The 18,667-nt window shown below is 38.2% G+C and overlaps 1 protein-coding gene across 1 annotated transcript in view; it reads left to right on the top strand.

Annotated features, from left to right (window-relative positions):
- The window catches only part of LOC150075707 (calcineurin-binding protein cabin-1-like), a 1,104,404-nt gene that overhangs the window by 659,715 nt on the left and 426,022 nt on the right, over nucleotides 1–18,667 (top strand). Inside the window, exon 30 of the mRNA XM_090388624.1 lies at nucleotides 16,257–16,319. Coding sequence (XP_090244750.1) covers nucleotides 16,257–16,319 — 63 coding nt within the window. The remainder of the gene's footprint in view (nucleotides 1–16,256; nucleotides 16,320–18,667) is intronic.

Here is an 18,667-nt window from a genome sequence, read left to right on the forward strand (position 1 = left end):
GCCTACTACTCTCACATTCATCACTCCATTCTCACATAGTGCTCTTGGGTTTTCCTCATTTAATAACTTCTTAAAATAGTCTTTCCACCTTTCCTTAACCTTCTCTGGGTCCTGTATAACCACTCCCCTCTCATCTTTTATCTGTTTTATTGATGAGAAGTCCTTCGATGCCTTATCTCTTGCTTTGGCTATTCTCATCAGGTGCCTATCTCCCTCTTTCCTTTCCAGTTCCCCATAGGCTTCACCCACTGCCCTCGCCTTTGCTATTTCCACAGCACTTTTTGCCTCCTTATTTGCTATTGTATATGCTTCTTTATCTTCCTGGCTATCTGTTACATCCCATCTTTTCTTCATCTCCTTCTTTTGTTTTATCACCGATTGCATTTCCTCATTCCACCACCAAGCCTCCTTTCCTGATGTTTTCCCCAACAAGTCTTCACCAACTTTCCTTAAGAAACAACTATTTGTTTTCCACCACCCTTGCACGTCTTCTGGTAACGTTATTCCTTTTAGCACCTTTTCCCTGATCTCCTTCCTCAAACTCTTCTCTTTCAATCTCCGCCACTTTGTCCTTTTCTCCCTCTGTCCTGAATATGTCCTACTTTTGTCCACTGCAATCCCCCAATCGGCCACAAGCAATCTATGTTGTGCAGACACACTTTCTCCATTTATCACCTTGCTGTTCCTCATTTCCTTTAGATGCCCCCTATGGTACATGATATAGTCAATCTGGCTTGTCCTTTCCCCACTCCTGTATGTTATCAGCTGGCTTGCTTTCTTTTCGAAGTAGGTGTTAACTATCGCCAGGTCGAATGCCACTGCGTGTTCTACTATCCTCTCCCCTTCTCTGTTTCTTTCCCCAATACTCCACCTTCCATACTCTTCCTTCTTCTCTCTTGCCTCTTCCTAAATGACCATTTAGATCGCCCCCGACGATCATCCTCTCTTTCTCAGGTATTGCCATGACCTCTTGATCCATTTCCATCAAAAAACTGTCCTTTTCTTCTTCCCCGCATCTTACTTGTGGGGCATACACACATCCTGTTGTGGTCGTGTCCACCCACTTCCAGCTTTATGCTCATAATCCTATCACTCCTTCTGTTAACCTTACACACTCCATCTTTTAACTCCTTATCAACTACGATACCTACTCCATTTCTTCCTGTCTCTCATCCGCTCCTCTAAAGAACAGCTTATACCCTTCACCGAGCTCATTTGCTTTATTTCCCCTCCACCTAGTCTCTTGTAGGCATAGGATCTTCACTCTTCTTCTTTACATTAAGTCCACAATCTCTCTGCTCTTTCCATTCATCGTCCCAATGTTCAATGCTCCTATTCTAACACTTTTCAACTCCTTCATCTCTAACTGAACTAACTTCTTTAACCCGACCTGTCCTTTGTTCGGTAGCCCTGACACATCTACTTTCCCCTCAATCAATCACCTTTTGTTTTGGCATAGTTTTTTACGACCGGATGCCCTTCCTAACGTCAACCCTCACCATTTATCCGGGCTAGGGATTTAAGCTGCCAATCTGCCAAGCCTTACGCAGCTATATAGAAGTGGTAGCTCTTATACAATGGTGATGTCACAGTTTAAGAATTTTATGCAATTTATGCTGAATTTCTAATCCCACTGAACAAGCCATATACTGAACTATATACCAGAATACTTATTCTGGTATATAGTTATGATTATGTGTACGGCCAAAATCTTCACATACAAGATTGGCAGTACATGCCCTCATGCTCCATTCTTAACTGTCAGTTTAACTGAGGAAGTTTGACAAAACAACCAAAAGCTTTTTGTTTGTATGTATCTAATCTAATCTAATCTAATATATGTATATTTCCTATTATTAAACTTGTAAAAATCTATTTTATATCAGTTTTCGCTCTGAGTTACAGTAATTTTGATAATACTGGTATATAGTTTGATGCTATACTGTAATGATCACAATATTAAATTGTTTATATCCTTAGCAAAATACAAAAGATATATTCCCAAAAAGTGATTAAACTCTTCAAAATAATTATTTGTTAAAATTGAAACCCTACTATTCTTCTGTGCTTCTGATTATGCTATCTCCCGTCACTCTGATATTTAGGCACGATATTCCCACCAAAACACCGATACGATAGCAGTATGAGTAGCAAGTGATGTTACTTGGTGATGTTACTTACAATATCACTAGCTATAATTAAAAATTAAGCTAACGAACGCTACTAAGTCTATTTGTTCTGTTTGTAAAACACAAATTAATATTTTAATAAATCAAAAGCGCAATAAAATTTCAAAGAAAACTCATCTGTTTGCAGCAGCTCCAGAAGTCCATGGATTCACATTTATAGTCTCGTTCTCACCATTTCTTCAACCTCTTCATCATCAAGGCTCAACATTGGCACACACATATATCTTTATAACCTTTAGTTTTCGTAGAAATCCTGAGTAGTACTCTTGACACCCTCGGTGATGTACTTTTGAATTCCAAAATGTTGTTTTTTATATCTTAATGGACAAGAAAGCCAACTCCACCTTCACTATTTTCACTGTTTCAATTGGTATACATCAAATTTGGTGCCTCCGTAGCTAGGTGGGAAGGAGCAGCAGTGTGTAGCACGCGCTTCTTGATTAGACCGGTGTTCGAGCCCGTCACCACCAAATATGGAGGATGAGGAAAGGTCAGGGAATGACCACCGCATATCTCGGAGTAATATGGCCTTAGTTGCTAATGCTCCTAAAAACCAAATAACAGAACAAAAAAACAACATCAAATTTCTCTTATAAGTGATTCCTTTCTTTTTCTTGTTTCAGCCAAGCCAATTATATTCCAATTCACATTTTCTAATTCCTTTTCCATTTCTAATATCCTGTCTTCACTGATGAACAATCTTACATTGTAACAGGCCAAGTTCAGTTTCCATGCATGGCAGCATGGTACCCCGAGATTCTTAGTATCCTCTGCTTCCACTCTGATCGTCTCGCTGTCATAAGAGGAGACGTGAAAGCCGCTGGGGACTGAGGGCCATTTATTTCATTGTGTTATCATGTCTCTTCAAGACGCTGACCGGGCGCCTTGAAGAGAACCATTCTACATGTTCATTGCCACCAAAATGAAGTAACAGGGCTTAACATCAAGAAGTTGTGGATGAATGAACTTTAGGGAGGCAAGCCTCCCTAAAATTCACTGGACTTTTCCTAACTCTTCTAAAATAGAGAGAGATTGGATCCATTGTTTCAGACTGAGTGTCTGATAACACACAGAAACAGAATGCTTTTGCCTCTCTAAGTCCCCAAAATGCAGATGACTATTTATTAGGAAAACATTTGAGAGTAAAGCCATGTAATGCTGCTGGAGTTGATGACATATACCCATATATACACAGTTCTGATATTCCCTGTCAGAGACTTAGTGATTTGGAATTTCTCCTCTTTTCAATCTCTTCTGGCTTAAAAATATCTCTTCCACATTCTGTCAAATTTATCTATTGCCTCTATTGTTCACTCAACTCTACTAATCACTTGGAACTCTTTGACTTCTTTATTTAGAAACTTGAACCAGTCCAACTTTCCTTACAGTGAGGTAATTTTGATGGTGGGTTTAATGTTGACAACTCCAGCTGGCTTCCATTTTCTAGTCACACAGACCCAGGTGGTTCAGATGGTGAGGCATTTGCAATTACTAATGGCCTCACACAGATTGTACATTTACTTACCAAAATACCAGACAATCCTAACCATACAGCCAACATACTAGATTGTTTTCTCACAAACAACCCTTCTAATTACACTGTCGATGTTAATGGTCCTCTAAGCACCTCAGATTACAACTTGGTGATGATCTCTTCTTCAGTGGAACCTTTCTTTCGTGGCCATTTTCAACTTCATGTTGTTTGGCATTACAGGAATGAAAAATGGGATAATCTACAAGATTTCTTTTCTATTTTTCTTCGTTAGATTACTGTTCCAACTCTTCTGATATCAATGTTTGCCCAGATCTTGTCAGTGAAATTATTCTTCTAGAGATATAATCCTTCATTCCACACTTCACCTTAAAATCTCATCCTTTATCGAAACCTTTTTTTGTTTTCCAATAAATGTGCTAAGGCTGTTCAAGAGAAGAATATTGCATATCGTAATTGGCTTGTTTCCAAATCTCCAAGTTCATTTTCTACCTACACCACTCACAACAATTATAAAGCAATTATTAATCAGTCCAAACTAGATTTTGAACAAGCTAAGAGCAGAAAACTTGCTTCTTGTCCATATGGTAGCCAAGTATTCTGGTCTCTTGCCAAAGCTATTGGCCACAACTTTTGCCCATCTCTACTCCCAACTCTGTCAAAACCAGATGGCTCTGTTGTCACATCAGCCAAAGATAAAGCTGACCTGCTAGCATCCCATTTTTCTTCCAACTCATGTATTAATGATCTTGGTAAAACACCTCCCACCATTCCCAACACACTCCATTCAATGTCTCCTGTGGTCTTCAGTCAAAAAAAATTTGAGAAGGATTTTGATGAATCTCGATGATTAAAAAGCTCCAGGTCCTGATGGTATTTCTCCACTTGTTCTCAAAACCTGTGCTCCTGAACTTACTCCTGTTCTTTGCTGCCTTTTTTCACTGTCTTATTTCAAAGGTGTTTTTCCTTCTTCTTGGAAATTTTCTGATATCCAGCCAGTTGCTAAAAAAGATGACAAGTCCCTCACATTGCAATTCCTTCTACTATTTCTAAAGTAATGAAGAAATCAATTAACCACCAACTCTTAAACTACCTAGAAACCTTCGGACTGATCAACGTTCGCAGTACGGATTCCATTATTGTGAATCTACTGGTGATATTCTGGCTTATGTTACTCATTTATGGACAAATTCAATGGAAAAGTTCAGTGAAACAAAAGTAGTTGCTCTTGACATCTCAAAGGTTTTTGATCGTGTTTCGCATAAAGGTCTTCTAAACAAGTTTCCATCTTATGGTTTACCAACTGTTTTTTGTAATTGGTAATCCAGTTTTCTTTCTGGTGGCTCACTGAGGGTGATGGTAGATGTCTCTCTATCTTCTAACTTCTCCACTAATGCCGATGTCCCCCAAGGTTCATTTCTTTCTCCCACTCTTTTCCTCTTGTATATTAATGATCTTCTTCCATTGACTGGAAATCCTATCCATAGTTTTGCCAATGAGAGCACATTGCATTCCACTTTCCATTTTGAGAAACCTTGTCTTGCTCATTCAGCTTCAACTTCTCGAATATCCACTACCAATTCCTTAAATCACGATCTCCAAGTAATTCTCCAGTGGTGCAAAGACAATTTAGTTGATTTAAATCCTTCTAAAACTCAGTCTTGTCCTATATCTCGCAAAAAGGATTCTTCTGTTCCTATTCTTATATTTGGTGACACTCCGATTCCTAGGCAAAATGATATATCTCTTTTGGGGATTACCCTGACTTCTAATCTCTCTTGGCACAAGCACATTACAAATATTGCTTCCTCTGCATCAAAAAACTTGGTTTTCTTTTTTTCTCTCAGCGTTACTTTTTTACCAAACAACTGTTCACTCTGTACAAATTGCAAATCTGCCCTGCCATGGAATATTGTTTCCACATCTGAGGTGCCCCCAAAAGGCTTCTAGATTCCATTCAGAAGAGGGCAGTTACATAGGTTAATTAATGAGTGCTCCCTAACAGAGTCTCTCCACTCTGTCTCATACACTTACTGTTTCTTCTGCATGCCTTTTCTACAGATACTTCATGGGCACTGTTCTTCTGAATTGGCATATGACCCGCTAGCATCTCATGCTGGCTCTCTCTTTCAAAACAGTCCGGACACGTGCCGCCACCAGCCAACGTCCATTTACTGTCCGACTTCAAACCCACAGAACCAACTTTTCATCTTCCTCGTTTATTCATTCAACTGCCATTTTCTCGAACAACCTTCCTTCATACATATTTCCTGAAAATTACAGTCTACAGATGTCAACAAATATCTTCTTTCATCTTCTCAACCTCCAACCCAATCAGGGTACTAAGTACTATAGGTTCTAATACTTCTCGTGTTTGGGGTTTTCGTAAAATAATAAAAAATAATTTTTGAATGTTAAACTTCAGTTTCCACTTCTCAGCCCAACATTTCTAGATCTTGGTGCAATAGCACACTGCCATTACTGTTATTAACAACCCTGCTAACCTTTGTATCATCTGCAAACTTTGAGATTAAGCCTGATATACCTTAATCAATATCATTGATAAATATACAAAACAACAGTGGGGCCCAATATCGAACCTTGGGGATCTCCACTAATAACATTAGTGCACTAAGAGCAGCGTCCGTTGATTACCACTCTCTGTCTTGTCCCTCGCAACCATCCTTTTATCTATTATAGCAACTTGCCCTTAATACCATACTGCTCCAATTTGTACAGTATTCTTACACGAGCCACAGTGTCAAAAGCTTTCCTGGAATTCAAGTATGTGATATATTAGTTTGGTGTCAGTCGAGTCAGTCAAAATTGAGAATAGGAGTGTGCTATAGGCCTAATGACTCTGAGGAGTATAATAAGATACTGTACAGGGAAATAGAATGGGCCCGTAAATCAGAGAATCTTATAATGGGGGATTTTAATTTCCCAGATATTGACTAGAATTTCTGGGTTGGTCACTCACACACTAGCAAGGCTTTTGTGGATTTATTGGATGATTGTTTTCTACACCAGCATGTTCGGGAGGCAACTAGAGGGAGTAATACTCTTGATCTGATTATCAGTAGTGATTCTTCATGCATTAAGAATCTGCAAATAAAGGAATCACTGGGTGGCAGTGATCACAGTGTGCTGAAGTGGGATTTACTCAAGGAGGTAACTACCATCAGAGGTAAAGGGAAGGGTTTTTGCTTTCGTAAAGGCGACTATGATGGGCTGAGACAGTATTTAAATTCTATACAGTGGGACCAACTGATGATGTTACCAACAGCAAATTCAAAATGGGAAGCATTCAAGGAACTAATCTTGGAAGCTACCAGGCTTTACATACCAACCAAGAAATATTGTTCAAGGTTCAGGCCTAAATGGTTGTCAGATGAACTAATGAGACATATGGCAGAGAAGAAAAATGCATGGGATACATACAAATTAATGGGTGACATGGAAGCCTACGATAGATATAAGTTGGTCTGTAACCAAGTCACAAAGGAGATTAGGCAGGAAAAGGCAGATTATGAGAAATCCTTGGAAAAGGATGCAAAGAAAAACAGAAAAGAGTTCTTTACCTATATAAACTCAAGAAGGAAAGGGGTGAATCAGATTGGTCCACTGGATGTTGATGGTTCAACAGTTGAGGATCCTGCTCAGGTGGCTAACAATCTAAACGAGTATTTTGCATCTACATTCACACATGAGGAGTTATTCAGGAATTGGAATGTCGTAGGTGAAATAAACATTGGCAGTGAGCTAGATGATTTTCTAATAACTGAGAGGAAAGTGGAGGAGAAATTGTTGAGGATAAACATAAAAAAGGCACCCGTGGTGGATGGGATCTATCCAGTTATATTAAAGGAGGCAGCAAAGGAAGTAAGCAAACCCCTAGCCATAATTATGAGAGCTTCTTTGGACTCAGGGGAGGTACCCATAGACTGGAGATGTGCAAATGTAACCCCAATTCACAAAGGAGGATCAAAGGCTGACACAAGTAATTATAGACCTGTTAGAGAAGCACTGCAGGATCATCTGGACAAGAATTCAGTTATAGCTCAGACACAGCATGGTTTTGTTAAGGGCAGGTCTTGTCTGACCAATTTGATTGGATACTATGATGTAGTCACAAAAGAACTGGATGCAGGGAATATATTTGGATCTTAGAAAGGCTTTTGATACTGTTGCGCATGGAAGACTGCTGCACAAATTGGAGCAGTGTGGCGTTGGAGGCAAATTGCTGCTGTGGATAAAGGGATGGTTGAGTGGCAGAAGACAGACAGTGGTAATCAATGGACACTGCTCAACGTGGACTAATGTTATTAGTGGAGTTCCTCAGGGTTCAGTGTTGGGTCCATTGTTGTTTTCTCTATTTATAAATGATATAGATGATGGTATATCAAGCTTAATGTCCAAGTTTGCAGACGATACAAAGGTTGGCAGGGTTGTTAAGGACACTACTGATGCTATGCTGCTGCAACAGGATCTGGAAAGGTTGAGCAGATGGGCTGAGAGGTGGCAAATAAGTTTAACATTGACAAATGTAAAGTACTACATATGGGAAACAGTAACCCCAGATCAACGTATCAACTCTGTGGTACTACGCTGTCAGTAGTAGAGAATGGAAAGGACCTGGGGTAATTGTGCAGGCAGATATGAAGTTCTTCTGAGCAGTGCAGACGAGCTGCAAGAGTAGCTCATGGTGTCTTGTCAATGATATACAGGAATTTTTCTAGCAGGGATAGGGATGTGATTATTCCCTTGTATAAGGCATTGGTCAGGCCACACTTTGAGTACTGTATACAAGTCTGGAGACCTCATTTAAAGAAGGATGTAGAGCTGCTGGAACGAGTACAGAGAAGGGCAACAAGATTAGTGAATGGAACAAAGGGGTGCTCTTATGAAGAAAGGCTTAAGTTATGCAAATTAGAGTCTGGAGACTAGGCATCGGCGAGGTGATCTGATAGAGGTGTATAAGGCTTTGAATGGCTTGAGCATGCTCAGTGCCGATGGGATTCTTCCTCTTGCTCAGAATAATCACCTGAGAGGGCATAAATTCAAATTGAGGAAGAACGGATGTCGGATAGATGTGCGGAAATTTGCCTTTAGCCAGCGGGCAGTTGGTTTGTGGAATAGACTTCCATCACTTGTTGTTGAAGTTGATAGCCTAAACAAATTTAAGCCTCAGCTGGACAGGTATTTCGAACGAACGGAGGGGTGAAATGGGACTAGTGGTTGTGCTTTTTTTTTTTTTTTTTTTTTTTTTTTTTTTTTGGCTGATGCTGAATAAGCTTGCATTTCTTGCATCATATGCCTCTACTAATGCTAATGCTAATTAATATTATTTTTTGCATCCAGTTCTTTTGTGACCACATTATTGTATCCAATCAAATTGGCCAGACAAGACTTCCCCCCCTAACAAACTCATGTTCTGTCTGAATTATTACTGCAGTCTTGTCTTAATGGTTCTGCTGTGCATCTTTAACCCGTGATTCCATTATTTTCCCAGAATAGAAGTTAAACTAACTGGTTTGTAATTACTCGTGTTACCCTTAGATTCCCCTTTGTTAATTTGTGCACAACTCCAGTCTGTGGGGCGTTCCCTGGATCCAAAGATGCTCCCATAGTTATGTCTAAGAGTTTGCTTACTACCTTTGCCACCTCCTTTAATATAACTGGATAGATCCCATCTACCACAGATGCTTTCTTATGTTTAACTTAAAAATTCTAATAATGACATGACATAGCCTTGACAATGCCCTCCAGACACACACACACACACACACACACACACTGCTTGGGCTCGCTCCAGTCACTGTCTGGCCAAGTAGAGTTAGTGTGATTATACAGCAGCTGATCCGGATGCTTTTAGAGACTTACTAATAGATTCAATCCAGTGGACTCTCCTAGCAGCTGGCCTCCAAACACCATTTTACAGCTGTATCCTCAGAATGTAAGAAAGAGTGGGTCTTGCCATGATGCCCTTCATAACCTGAAAAGATTTCAGTGATGATGGAGCTTTGCTCTGAAGACTAAACACAGGTTTCCCCAATTCAAGCCTCAGAGCAAAGTGATGGTGTTTCTCCGGTTGTTAGTTCTAGTATTTCCTGACTCTGAGGGGAGGGGGGGGTCATTTCTCTGTATTGTGTGGACACCACACTATGACCCCTGCTTCCTTTGGTTCATGTATAGCAGACCTCCTCTCCCCACTCCAGTATTCTAGGATCATTGTTTCAGAATCACAGAGGTGGGTATACCCATTTAATATTAACAGCCCCTTCATTGTGCAAGTAGCGGATTTAGTTGTCAGAGAATCAGCATTAATGACTATTAGATACCAAGCTCTAGCTTGTCATAACTGATTGAATGTCTGTGGCAAGATTCAAGGATGAAATTTCTGTTCCCCAGAATCAAAAACCTTGCATTTGGAATCATTGAACTTCACTCAATTTTTTGACCAATTCTGCAACTGATCTAAGTCATTTTAAAACATCATGGCTTGGTTTTGAATCATTGATAACTTTCCCTGTACTCCCTCATCAATATCATTAAGAAAGGTTAGAAACAGGACTTCCCAATTAGAAACAGGGTTCCACTTGGTAGACTGCTCTGCCCTGAGGAATGTCCATTTATGACAAGTGTTTCTCTTCCATCTTTATCCAGTCCTTGTTCCATTGAAGGATCTTAACAGTAAAGTAATATGAATTTTCTTCTGTTAATGAAATGTCCTTCCATGGGAAACTGTACGTTTTTTTTTTTTTTTTTTAATCTGGGTTCGTTACTGGGTTCAAAGTACTTAAGATTTATATTCAATGTGAACTATTTTATGTGTAATCTACCAATAAACATATTTCCTGAATTTTGGCCTAGCCTGTTTACAGATAACTTTCTATACAGCAGGCTCCCTTTATAACGCGGTTCGCTTTACGCTGATTCACTATAACGCTGTTCTTATATTATAACCCGTATCTGACTATAACGCTGTCACAGATCACTATAACGCTCTTTTACAGATTGCATTTTTGGCATGTTTAACGAAATCGTTTCATTTGATGGAGTCGATAGCTTGAAAATGAATACCAAAACAGCATTAAAACGTTTCCCACGCCGACTTGAGAAATTTTCTCGCACGCTAATTTAATTGCAGTACAGTGACTTGTTATGTAGTCCTGAGATCAACATTTTAAAAAATGATCAAGTATATTGCTTGTAATATTTGTGTTATATGCATTTATCTGAAGTCTAGTCATCACTCAGTACAGTATTAGACATTGTGCGTAACGAACACTTTACTCGAACATTGTATCGTAATTAATGCAACCAACGCAGTTACATTTTCAAAGAGTTAATAATGGCCAATAAGAATGAAAAAGCAGCAACGTCTGAGCGCAGTACGAAGACTATAAATGTAAGAAAAAGACCCAATTTGAAAATTAAATTAGACGTTTTGAAGCGAATCGATTCCCGTCAGCGACAAGCGGGTGTGCTGTAATTTAGGATTTGCAAGTTTAACTGTAAGAACAATTATCAAAAAATAAATAAATAAAGAATTAATTTTAGCAGCAGGAAAGATAGCTGTTCCACTGCAAGCAACTTGAGCTAGCCGACTATTAGGATTGAAATGGAAAACACTTAACTAATTTTATTAAAGATATTGAAGAAAGTGGAATCATTTAAAACGGGTAAGGGATGGTTGAATAGATTTAAAATCCAGGGAGAAGCTGCAAGTGCAGATCAAGGAGCCGAAATTTCAAAAAAGAACTTGTTAAAATTATTGAAGAGGGGTATTATGTGTTATTATACTTCTCAACAAGTTTTTAACATTGATGAAGCAGGACTTTTGTGGAAATGAATGCCTAAAAGAAGTTTCATATTGAAAGAAGAAAAAAACATGCCAGGTTTCAAAGCGGCGAAGGATCGGTTGACTTTGTTGGGTGGTAATTAAACTGCGGGGGATTTAAAATTAATACCCCTTTTAGTTTATTTGGAAGAGGGCCAAAGTTCAACCCAAAATCGACACATTTTTCATGATTAAATTCATCAATTAAATTAAATCAATTTAGATCAATTAAATTCATGATTTTAATTGAAATTGTAAGTTTAATTTTGATACGTAAGTAGTTACCACATAATTATATACGTATGTAATGCAGAATATTTTATATGTACAAATATTTGAATATTAAATATTTTGACCGACATTTGTGCATCTTTTCACTACCGTTTATTATTGATTAGGAAATATCCTATGGCACCGATCGCAACCTACAAATACATATGTTATCTTATGGGAGTGCTGAGCTCGCTTAGCGCTCTGTTTTTCCTGAACGAATTATCAACGTTAAGCGGGGGTCACCTGTATATTGGTCAAAGTAACTCTTGCATATACCTTAAGAGTTCTTATCTGTTACCCCAACTGGATGTATTATCTAGATGTTCTGGGGGCAGAAACGTTTCACGTGAGCGGGTAGCTAATATCAAGGAAGAGAGCCTAAAAAACTTCAAGGGTGGGTTGTGTTAGGGTTGTTAAATATACAAGAACAGTAAATCTTAATTGTTTATACAGTAACGTTAGAAGTGTCGTCAATAAAATGAGCAAATCCGAACTGGTTAAAACAAGAAAGGCGGACATAATAGGACTTACAGAGACGTGGTGCCACCCGGAAATTGGGGATGATGAGTTCATGTATAGCTTGTATAATGTATTTAGGAAGGATAGGGTAGGTAGAAGGGGTGGTGGGGTAATGCTTCTTATCAGAAGCAGCCTGAGTGCGACAATAGCTTTCCCGGATTCAGACATTTCACATGCTAGTATAGAGTCTGTATGGTGTGAGATAGTTGGAAACAAAGGTATAATACGAGTAGGAGTAATCTACAGACCAGGTGATTGTTAAGATTATGACAAAAGCCTCTACATGCAAATGGAATGGGCAAGTAAGCGTCAATGCCTTATTATGGGTGATTTCAATTTGCCTCTAATTGATTGGAGTAAATGGGAAGGAAACTCGACATGGGGAACAAAATTTTTAAATCAACTAGATGACTTTTATTTGTATCAACATGTCAGGGAAAGTACTAGAGAAAAGAATATCCTAGACCTCATCATCGCACATGAATCAGATGATATAACAGGGCTGGCAGTAGAGGAACCAGTAGCAGGAAGTGATCACGGAGTTCTACGGTGGATGATGACGAGAGAGAGAGGTAGCAGAAGTAAAAGGCAAAGGAATGGGTTTTAATTTCAGTACTTTGAACCCCGATGCCTTAAGGTACTACATGGCCTCTATTAACTGGGTAGATATCGCGCAGAGAATGAATACAATTGAACTGTGGTACGCTTTTAAAACATTAATCACAGATGCCTTGAATGCGTATATACCATTAAAAAAATACTCCACGAGGAGGGTTCCAAGTTGGATGAATAGTGAAGTTGCCACATTACTTGAGCAGAAAAAGGTGGTATGAAAAGGTTACAGAGCAATAAAAAGTACTGAAGCCTATAACAGCTACAAGGTGATGTGTAATAGAGCCACAGAAAAGGTTCGACAGGCAAAGGCAGTTTATGAGAAATCACTAGCAAAGAGGGGGGGGGGGATAAAGAATTCTTCACATATATAAATGCCAAGAAGAGCAGGACAAACCAGATCGGACCTTTATGTAAGGGAAAGGGGATAGTATTAAATACAACAGCTGTCGTTACAGATGAACTCAGCAGTTATTTTGCATCGATATTTACAAATGAAAAACCTTTTGTGGCAATGGGAAATTGTGGGAGCGAAGTTAAAAAATATGTAATTAATGATATTGAAATTTCGCAAGATTATTTAATGAAAAAACTTTCGAGCCTACAGACCAGTAAGGCTCCTGGAGTTGATGGAATATACCCTATAATCTTAAAGGAGGCGGCAGGCGAGTGCATTGAACCATTGAGGCTAATTATGCGAGCATCACTAGACTCTGGGGAGATTCCCTTGGATTGGAAAAGTGCAAATGTATCTCCCATACATAAGGGTGGCTCTAAAAGTGAAGTTGGAAATTATCGACATATCAGTCTGACTTCAGTAGTAGGGAAATCATGGGGGCAATGATCAAGGGTGGAATTCAGGATCATTTGGATCGAATTGAAATTCTCAAGGATACTCAGCATGGTTTTGTAAAGGGAAAATCTTGTTTAACAAATCTGGTTCGCTATTTTGAAAGGGTCACTCACGAGCTGGATTTAGGGAATAATTTCAACATTGTTTATTTAGATTTCAGCAAAGCTTTTGACTCAGTCCCACATGAGTGGTTGCTTTATAAGCTGGAACAGGTTGGAATCACTGGGAAAATCCTTAGATGGATAGAAGGGTGACTTCAGGGCAGGAGGCAGAGGATTGTGATAAATGGCTATTCCTCAGATTGGGTTGATGTAAGAAATGGGGTTCCCCATGGATCAGTATTAGGACCATTGTTGTTTTTAATTTTCATAAACGACATTGATGAAGGGATAGAGGGCGTGATGTCTAAATTTGCAGATGATGTTAAAATTGGTAGAGTAGTTAATGATCACTGTCAAGCTGAGCTTCTTCAGAGAGACCTAGATAGACTTCAGGAATGGTCAGAAAAATGGCAGCTATGCTTTAATCCAACAAAGTGTAAGGTATTACACCTGGGAAACAGTAATCCCAAAATAACTTATTCACTTGGTGGAGTTCAACTAAACCCAGTACTGGAGGAAAGGGACTTCGGTGTTACGATACGATCAGACATGAAATTCTCTGAGCATTGTAAACAGGTTGCAAGGAAGGCCCATGGTGTCCTATCGATGATCTATCAAACTTTTGCAAGTAGAGATAGGGACGTGATAATCCCATTATATAAGGCTTATGTTAGACCACACTTGGAATACTGTGCTCAAGTATGGAGACCGCTCCTAAAGAAAGACATCGAGCTTCTTGAAAGGGTGCAAAGACGGGTAACTCGCCTGTTGAGATCGGCAAAAGGGCGTCCTTATGAAGAAAGACTTCGAATATGTGGCTTGCAGAATTTGGAAACTAGACACTTTAGAGGAGATTTGATTGAGGTGTTTAAGGCTCTGAGAGGCATCAGTAAAATGAATGAGGACGAAATTTTCAAGATTATAAATGTTGCTAGAATTAGGGGACATAAATTCAAGTTACGGGGGGAAATGTTTAGATTGGACTGCAGGAAGTTTTATTTTAGCCAGCGAGTTATAAATTACTGGAATAAGTTGCCTTCATGGGTGGTAGAGGCCGACTGTTTGGGGAAATTCAAAGGTCATCTGGATAGTACTTTCGGGTAAGGGAAGCGCATAGAATGATAGTTAATTTCCTTTATTTTTATTAATTATTATTTATTTTTTATTTTTTTGTTTGTTTTTATCATTGATTTGTTCGGATTTTTTTTTTTTTTTTTTTTCTGGTGCAGCATAAGCCATAGGCTTTATTGCACCATGCGGCCGTTACTAATACTAATATATTTATGAAACAAAAATAAATAAATAAATAAAAAAGCCATATTTTTTTCTGTGAAATTTTTGTGAAAAATGACGTGGCTTTACAGATCTTTCATAAAGATTAAAATATAACGTTGTCAAGCAACTTTATATTTTGGCTCTGAAAGATTAGTGTGTAAAAATGCAACTCCCAGTGGGTAACCTAAAAATGCAGGAGGTCATGGTGAAAATAATATTATGCACTCATTTAGGTGCCTAAAAGTATATCAGAAAAACAACTCTAGAGTCATGGTGGAATAAATGGAGAAAGACCATTTGTACTTGGATATGGCTTGGCATTAAGATTGCTGGTAAGCCAGGAGAGGCAGTGAATGAAATGTGTTCAGTTTGGTAAGAGAAGATTTTCCAAGTTCATTGATGCAAGAATAAGATGGGGGGTGGGTGCTGATAATTCAACTTTAACTTCAGATGACAATGTAGTAGGATCATCTGTATGTAACGTAGATGATAGTACAGGAGAAGAAAATTGGCAAGAAACAGGTTTCTCACTCTTAGGCTTCAAAACCAAGCTTGGTATGTTTTCCACCTGTTTACAAATGTTCCACTCCAGTTTTGTGTTAGACTGTATTCTATTTTTGGAATTGGCCTTATCACATTCATCAGTAACCCAGTTGCATTCGGGAATAAGATATTTAATCCCTTTAAGAATTATTTCACTGACATGAACTGAGCAAATATTTGAATCGTAATTTTTCAAACAGCTTCATTTGAACCATTTCAAAGCCATGCCAAAATGCTTTCTTGTTGAAAAAGTTAGCAACAAAATCATCCAAGTCAAGTCATGAATTTGGTTGTGTCATTTATCTTATGATAGTAAGTTAATATTTATTGCTATTCTGTCTTATTAACAGGTCAGGTTATTGTACTGTTGTTTATTGATAACTGTTTGTATCCTTTCATTTATCTTGTAATTAGAATATTGAGATATTTTTATCTTTTTCAATAATTCAGTATAAATATATTTAAGTTCAGTTATTGATATGTTAATAATTTTTTTTGTAATTATTACAAATTTTTAGTTATTCCTGTAACGTAATAATGATTATATTTCTTCTAGCTTTGTTGTAAAAGATCTGTATTATTTACTTGGGGACTACTATTTCAAAAATAAAGAATTCGGGTAAGTCGATAGCACAACTTTTAAATTTTTTATAAAGTACCCGAGTTAATTGTGAATTTAATAAAATTTTATATAAATGGTACTTGCAAATGTTAAAAGATTTTGTATTTGATGAAAATCATAAATTAATTCTAATAATAACCATTCTTCTATCATGTAATATTAATAATACAGTTCATTAAACTTATAGCCCAAGCCATTATACATTCAAGGTGACATTTCATGCAACTTACTGCTGCCTGTCATCAGACCAAACATTGGCTGCTGTCAGACTCTTGCTTGCCAATGGCACCAAATCTGTTGTGCCAAACATCATTAGTGCCATTGGCAATCAGGAGTCTGAGAGCAGCCAATGTTTGGTCTGATGTTAGGCAGCAGTAAGTTGCCTGAAATGTCACCTTGAATGTATAGTGGTTTGGGCTATAAGCGTAATAAACTATATTATTAATGTTATATGGCAGAAGAGTGCTTATTATTACTCTTACAATTAATTTTCTTACTCTTACAATTAATTTTCATGAAAACAACCATGTAACATCCTTCCATAACTATATTAGAAAATCGTAAACTTTTTTTATAATATCAATTATTTTTCTTTTTAAACAATGCATAGTAATTTATTAAAGAGAGCTCACTTATTTCTCAACAAGTAAGAACAGGGTTAGTTTCTGAATAAGGATAAGGACAAATTTTTGAATAGTTAATGGATAGGGGTAATTCATCAAATTGCCACTCTCCATTTGAATATACAGATTATTTTAATTAACAGAACATGTTAAATTTAAGATTTTGATCTTCGTCATTCATGCCTTTTATAGACATAAATTAGTAAATTATTAACATCTTTCTGAAAATAGTGGGGAGCTAAGGCTTTAGATGTAAAACTAGGGACAAATATCTAATGACCTGCCAGATGATTTACCCCCACTCCCAAATATAGTGCATATTGCTCCAGTTCATAAAAGATTGTTTTTCAGCACTGTTATCAAAAGTAGATAATGGTTTTTTTTTTTTTTTTTTGTTTTGTTCAGTAAAGATAGTTGAGTATGTTTGCTGAAAGCAAAAGCTGGTGATGTTACAGACAGTTGGTTTTTAAGGGAGCAGTATAAAAAGAGCATTAGCATTAGCAGAGGCATATGATGCAAGAAAGCAAGCTCATGCAGCATCAGCCAAAAAATAAAAAAAAAAACCACTTCCACTTCACCCCTCCGTTCGTTCGAAATACCTATCCAGCTGAGCCTTAAATTTATTTAGGCTGTCAACTTCCACGACAAGGGATGGAAGTCTGTTCCACCAACCAACTACCCGCTTACTAAAGGCAAATTTCCGCACATCTATCCTACATCTGTCTTTCCTCAATTTGAATTTATGCCCTCTCGTGTGATTATTCTGAGCAAGAGGAAGAATCCCATTAGCATTGAGCATGCTCAAACCATTCAAGGTTCATACACCTCTATCAGATCACCTCACTGGTGCCTAGTCTCCAGACACTGTAATTTGCAAAACTTAAGCCTTTCTTCGTAAGAGCACCCCTTTGTCCCATTCACTAATCTTGTGGCCCTTCTCTGTACTTGTTCCAGCAGCTCAACATCCTTCTTGAAATGAGGCCTCCAGACCTGTATACAGTACTCTAGGTGTGGCCTGACCATTGCCTTATACAAGGGAATAATCACCTCCTTATCCCTGCTAGAAAAATTCCTGTATATCATTGAATACCATGATATACAGGACACCATGAGCTACTCTTGTAGTCCATCTGTACTGCTCAGAGAACTTCATATCTGCCTACGCAATAACCCCCAGGTCCTTTTCATTCTCTATCACTGCCAGTGCAGTACCACAGAGTTGATACGTTGCCCTGCGGTTGCTGTTTCCCATATGTAGCACTTTACATTTGTCAATGTTAAACTTCATTTTTCACCTCTCAGCCCATCTGCTCAACCTTTCCAGCATAGTGTCAGTAGTGCTACTGCAGCATAGCTACTGCAGCATAGTGTCAGTAGTGGCCTTGAGAACCCTGCCAACCTTTGTATCATCTGCAAACTTGGACATTAAGCTTGATATACCATCATCAGTATCATTTATAAATACAGAAAACAATAATGGACCCAACACTGAACCCTGAGGGACTCCACTAATACCATTAGTCCACGATGAGCAGTGTCCATTGATTACCACTCTCTGTCTTCTCCCCCTCAACTACCGCTTTATTCAAAGCAGCAATTTGCCTCCAATGCCACACTGCTCCAATTTGTGCAGCAGTCTACAGCAGAATACACAATAAACAAGGAAAAATACTAGAAAGGCTTCTAGATAAATTTAATCTGACACTACTGAATACTGGTTTA

This window comes from Mastigoproctus giganteus, chromosome 14 (assembly GCF_048544385.1).
Source record: "Mastigoproctus giganteus isolate SK-2022 chromosome 14, ASM4854438v1, whole genome shotgun sequence".
NCBI lineage: Eukaryota > Metazoa > Arthropoda > Arachnida > Uropygi > Thelyphonidae > Mastigoproctus > Mastigoproctus giganteus.